The 6161-nt window shown below is 47.7% G+C and overlaps 1 protein-coding gene across 1 annotated transcript; it reads right to left on the bottom strand.

The window, feature by feature from the left end:
- Window positions 1-1542: 1542 nt before the first annotated feature.
- On the bottom strand, window positions 1543-5232 carry LOC116222171 (uncharacterized protein K02A2.6-like). The gene has a single exon (XM_031575409.2). The coding sequence runs from the start codon at window positions 4879-4881 to the stop codon at window positions 1786-1788; it is 3096 nt and encodes a 1031-aa protein (XP_031431269.1). The 5' UTR covers window positions 4882-5232; the 3' UTR covers window positions 1543-1785.
- Between the last annotated feature and the right edge of the window lie 929 nt (window positions 5233-6161).

Below are 6161 nucleotides of genomic sequence, written 5' to 3'. Positions count from 1 at the left end.
TTCACGCCTCTCCCCTCGCAGACCGCTCCCCACCCCTTGGTGGAGGCGTCTGTGGTCACCACTATGCGACGCGACACTATGCCCATAGTGCCCGACGCAGCGAGAAACCAGGGGGTTCTCCAGATTGCCAGGGCTTTCCTGCATCTGGACACCATTACTCTGCGGTGCCTGTCTGTGACTGCGTTGAGCCTCAGAGACAGGTACCATATTTGGAACGGCCGCATACGCAACATCCCCAGCGGGAGCGCAATAGCGGCTGACGCCATCATTCCTAACAGGCGTTGGCAGCACAGCGACGAGACTGACTGTCCCAGTCGGAACTGGCGCACGCATGCTTTGATGGCATTTATTCGTTCTCGAGACAGCCTGACCTCCATGGAGGTGGAGTCTAGAACCATGCCTAGGAAATGCGTAATTTGCTTTGGGCACAGAACGCTTTTTTTCCCTGTTTATCACTAGATGGCCGTCCTGCACCGCTGCGGCCTCTGAATGAGCAGCTATTAACCAGTCGTCCAAATAATTGTATACGCGTAAGCCGCGTAGACGTAATGGGGCGATGGCTGCTTCTACACACTTTGTGAATACCCTCGGCGCCAGAGCTAGGCCGAATGGGAGTGCGTTGAATTGGTACGCTATTCCTCCGAATGTCTGTGGTGGATCGGAACGTGGAAATATGCGTCTTTTAAGTATATCGTGATAAACCAATCGTTTGGCCTTATAAACTGCACAAGCCGGCGTGGGGTCAGCATTCTGAACCGTAGCGGCATGAGTGCTTTGTTTAACACACGTAGATCTAATATTGGCCGATAATTCCCGTCCTTTTTGGGGACCAGGAAGTAACGGCTGTAGAAGCCTGAAGCTTCCTCCTCGGGAGGAACTATGCTTATCGCTTCTTTTCTGAGTAGGGAGACTATCTCTTCCCGTAGGAAGTGAGACTGTTCCCGCTGCACCACGGATTGGATCACTCCGCTGAATGGCGGAGGGGGACGGGCAAATTGCAGCACGTAACCCTTCGTGATCGTTCTCAGCACCCATGGTGAGACTGCGCATGCGCTCCAACTCGCCGCACAACCAGCCAGGTTGTGCTTTGAGTTGAATTTGTCGGGAACTAACCCGCTCATGGTCAATGAGTCTAAGCCTAGATCTGCACCCACTCCGCCTAGGGAGGGGGACGAGATCTGGGGTTGCCCCCTCATGGTTTTGAAAAAATGTGGGGGGTGCCATTGCACTGTGTGCATCGCGGGGGGAGTCGCACAAGCATGTCTGGGCACTGCGCCATCTGGGACAGGTGTTAGGACATATGAGTGTGGTGCTTGTGAGAACCTGCTTACCTTGCTGGACATGATTTTTGTTCTGTCTTGGTAATCATTGTATTACTCCAGAATAAGACCAGGTAGAGTCAGAGTTGGATTCATTGTGTCTTTTACTTCACTCGCTTGCATACAACACAGTATACATACATTTCCCCTGATGCAATGCGGGGTTTTACTACGGGTGTCAGCGAGGAACATAATACCATGATACATAACAACTCCTCCCCCCTTAAATGAAAAATACCACTTGAAATCCAACAAATAACAAACCCCACTTACAGACTAACTCTACCCATAACCACACCATCTTAATATCATTATGAGACCATCACCATTTAATGCACCAACATTTCACAATACCATGTGTGTTTTTTTTATCTAGGCTATGCTACGGAAATGAGGGTAGACTGCCTCCAATCCAGACATTTCCCTGGGGTTTATTCTGCCCCACAGCACTGGGTATGTCACATATCTAATACTTCAAACGGTTTGGTGGTCGGTGTTCCCTGACTGGATACCGACGAACAGTCACTTCTTTGGGTGAGGATACACCGGGGTTGCCAGGCAGTGGCACCGGTGTAGATGGGGATGACATAGACTCAGCCATTGGAGAAACTGGGTCTAGAGCGATTGTAGCAGACTGTGGAATTTGTGCTGGCACACTGATGGTAGTAGGTACCTCAGTGGGAAGTTGTGGCACTGGTTGTGGACACCCCCCAGGTGAAGACAACACTGGAGTTGCTGTTCCCTGTAGCAGTTGATCTGTGTGTCTCTTCCAGACCCTGTCCTCAGCTGTTTGGACCGTGTAAGACACAGGACCTGTCTGTGCAATTATTGTGCCTGGAACCCATTTTGCACCACTTGTATAATTACGTGCCATCACCGGGTCTCCAGGACAGAAGACTTCGTCTCTTGCCGTCTTCTGCCGCCTTTGTATCTGCGCCTGTTGTTCACGCCACACCACCGACTTAATCTTGGGAGGTTTCAGAAGATCGAAGCTGGTACGCAAACGTCTTTTCATCAGAAGTGTTGATGGAGACTCTTTTGTCGTTCCATGTGGCACATTCCTGTATGACAACAAGAAAGCATGCAGTCGTTGATGGAGGGAACCTTGTCCTTGCGAAGCCTTGAGTGAGTGTTTCATGCTCTGAATAAATCTTTCTGCTAATCCGTTAGTAGCGGGGTGATATGGAGCAGACCGTATATGTTGAATTCCGTGCCTTTCAAGGAACTTGGCAAGATCTGCAGAGACAAATTGCGGACCATTGTCACTCACCAGCTGTTCTGGAAAACCAAAACGACTGAACATTTCCGCCAGCTTCTCAATTGTTTTCTGGGCTGTGGTTGATCTCATAATTGCCACTTCTGGCCACTTACTATGTGCATCAATAGCTACCAGCAACATTCTCTCTTCAAATGGGCCGGCAAAATCGATATGTATCCGTTGCCATGCTTCCTCAGGCCAGTCCCATGGGTGCAGAGGGGCTAACTGTGGTGTGTTGCGGACGCTCTGACATGAGCCACAAGACTTCACCCTGTCTTCAATATGACCATCGAGTCCTGGCCACCAGAAGTAGCTCCTCGCCAGTTCTTTCATGCGAACCATTCCACAGTGCCCTGAATGTAACTGTTGTAGCAGTGCTTCCCTCAGATTTGGTGGAATGATTACCCTCTGCCCCCATAACAGACATCCTGCTTGGACTGAGAGTTCATTCATCCTTGAGAGATACGGTTTCAGTTCCGCTAAACTCTCCACTTTCCTTCCACTCACTACGACATCAATCATCTTAGAGAGCACAGGGTCATTTCTGCTCTGACGTTTCACTTGTGTACAGGTGATTGGTGTCCCGTCTACCTGCTGGAAGTAGAAGATGTCTGCTTGCTTAGACATGACATGAGTGTCAGGCAATGGCAGTCTGGAGAGACCATCAGCATTTGAGTGCAGTTCAGACTTTCGGTACTTAATGTCATATGTGTGAGCGGAGAGAATCAATGCCCACCTTTGCATCCGACTCGCAGCCAATGACGGAATCCCTGTGTGTGGCCCAAAAATGGTGGTGAGAGGGCGATGATCTGTTAGAAGAGTGAACTTCCTCCCAAACAAGTATTGGTGGAACTTCCGGATACCAAAAACTATCCCTAGGGCCTCTCTCTCTATTTGGGCGTAGTTGCTTTCGGCCTTGTTGAGTGAGCGTGACGCAAACGCTATTGGTCTTTCTTCACCATTTGCCAGTATATGTGACACTACGGCACCTATGCCATAAGGCGATGCATCACAGGCTAATTGTAGCGGAAGTGAGGGGTCAAAGTGTATCAATGCCTCTGATTTCACTAAAGCTTCTTTGGTTTGTGCAAACACCTGATCACATTGAGCTGTCCATTTCCACACCTTGTCTTGGCACAAAAGCTGATGGAGAGGCTTCAACATGGATGCCAGATTAGGAATAAACTTTCCATAATAATTAAGCAGACCAAGATAAGAACGTAGTTGACTTACATTTTGTGGCGCTGGGGCCCCAGTGATGGCTCGGACCTTTGATGGAGCCTTGTGTAAGCCTTGGGCATCAATCACATGCCCCAAGTACTCCACAGAAGACTTAAAGAATTCACACTTAGCCTTGCGGACTCTGAGTCCATATTCTTTCAGTCTTTGCAGGGTGGCCTCAAGATTCCTCAAGTGCTCTTCCTCAGTCTTCCCCGTGACTAAGATATCGTCCAGGTAGCACTGTACTCCAGACAAACCACTTAAGACTTGATCCATCGCTCGCTGAAACAAAGATGGGGCAGATGTGATCCCAAAAGGCAGACGGAAGTATCTGTATAGCCCCTTATGAGTGTTGATGGTCAGCTGCTTTCGTGACTGTTCAGCGACATGCATTTGCAGGTATGCTTGGCTTAGGTCAATTTTGCTGAATTTTTTTCCTCCTGCTAGGCCAGCAAACAGATCTTCGATGAGAGGGAGTGGATATTGTTCCACTTCCAACACAGGGTTAACTGTCACCTTGAAATCCCCACAAATCCTGATAGATCCGTTTTTTTTTATTACAGGAACTATGGGCGTTGCCCATTCACTCACACTGACAGGCTCAAGCACGCCACTCTCTACTAACGATTTTAACTCTGCTTCCACTTTTGGTCTAAGAGCATAGGGCACCGCTCTGGCTTTCATGAACCTTGGTTTGCTACCAGACTTCAGATCTAGTTTAGTCATGATGTTCTTCATGCTTCCCAGTTCGTCTTTAAACACCTCTGCGTACTTCTCTAGGACTGTGGTTAGACCTGGTTCCGCCTTGGAGATCATGAAGATGGTTGACCAGTCAAAACGCATCTTTTCCAGCCATGCACGCCCACAGAGAGATGGATAATTGCCTTGCACGATGTAGAGCGGCAATGTAGCTGTTTGCTTATTCAGTTTGACCCCTACCTCAACTATGCCGCTGACTGGCACTGTTTCACCAGTGTAGGTCTTTAAGAGGATGTTAGACTTTTTTAATGGCAGATGTTTTAATGCCTTGTTGTAGATGCGGTCTGATACAATTGACACTGCTGCCCCAGTGTCAATCTCCATGTGAGTGGGTTGCCCTTCCAATAATGGAGTAACCGAGTACCCCTGTGACCCTCCCTTAATGGTCAGTATGTGAACTCTCCTATCATCTGAGCTGCTACTATCTCCAGATGAGTCATTCTGGTATTCTACATTATACACCCCTTTCTTTTTCCAAACACGTTTTGGTGGCTGAGGCTCTCTTTTGTTGTTTGTAATCCTTTTACTCTTGCAAGCACGTTCAATGTGACCCTTTTTCCCGCATTTCCTGCAATCTAGGTCTTTGCTCCAGCATTCAGATGCTACATGTCCCACCTTATCACATCTGTAGCATTTGAATTGCTTTTCATAAGTTTCATTTGAAATCTTATGCAGTGTGGTACTTGCACTTAGCTGATGTGCCTCTTTAGCTGCCATCTCCATGGACACGCTTATTTCCACTGCCCTGTCCAGTGTCAATGCCTTTTCCGTAAGCAATCTTTTCTGTATGGCTTCACTCCTGAGACCACACACCAGTCTGTCTCTTATTACTTCGCTTAGTGACTCTTTAAATTCACAATGCTCTGCTAGCCTTTTCATGGTAGCAACAAACATATTCACGGACTCCCCCTCCTCTTGATTTCTCTTATGGAAACGGAAACGTTCCGCTATGATCAACGGTTGTGGAGAGAAGTGCCTTGCTAATGTTTGCACAATCACATCATATGTTTTGTCACCGGGCTTATCCGGCTGTATCAAAGAGCGCAACAGATTAAACGTCTTAGCTCCCATCACGCTAAGAAACGTGGGTACTGTCTTCTCCTCGTCAATGCTATTTGCAGCTACAAAGTATCCAAAACGTTCAGTGTATGCAGTCCATGGTTCAATCAGTTCATCAAAAGCACCAATGCTCCCGATTATCCCCGCCATTTCTTCAAACTTTTTTCTTACTTTTTCCAATACAGGTTTAAGCAGAATGCACTCGTTTCTTTTACAGTCACGTATCTTCGAATTTGCTGTACTCACAATTCTTTCCTTTACCGCTCCTCTTTCATCTCTCCTCTCCTCTTGTAGACTCGGTTTGGTAGCTTGCTAGCATGCCAGATTTAACGGTATCCACGAAAAGTTTGTATCCCGGTTGTTTCCAGTATTCCAAGCACTAAACATGTCTTCCTCGTACAACAAACACGCATGTATTCGTCGTCCTCGTCGCCAGTTGTTCTGTCTTGGTAATCATTGTATTACTCCAGAATAAGACCAGGTAGAGTCAGAGTTGGATTCATTGTGTCTTTTACTTCACTCGCTTGCATACAACACAGTATACA

This window comes from Clupea harengus, chromosome 10, assembly GCF_900700415.2.
Source record: "Clupea harengus chromosome 10, Ch_v2.0.2, whole genome shotgun sequence".
Taxonomy (NCBI): domain Eukaryota; kingdom Metazoa; phylum Chordata; class Actinopteri; order Clupeiformes; family Clupeidae; genus Clupea; species Clupea harengus.
The sequence above is the reverse complement of the archived record's forward strand: the minus strand, read 5'-3'. Positions and strand labels throughout refer to the sequence as shown.

What these genes read in the sequence shown, in the direction of transcription:
- LOC116222171 (XM_031575409.2), bottom strand. Translation starts at nt 4,881, where the DNA reads ATGGAGATTGACACTGGGGCAGCAGTGTCAATTGTATCAGACCGCATC.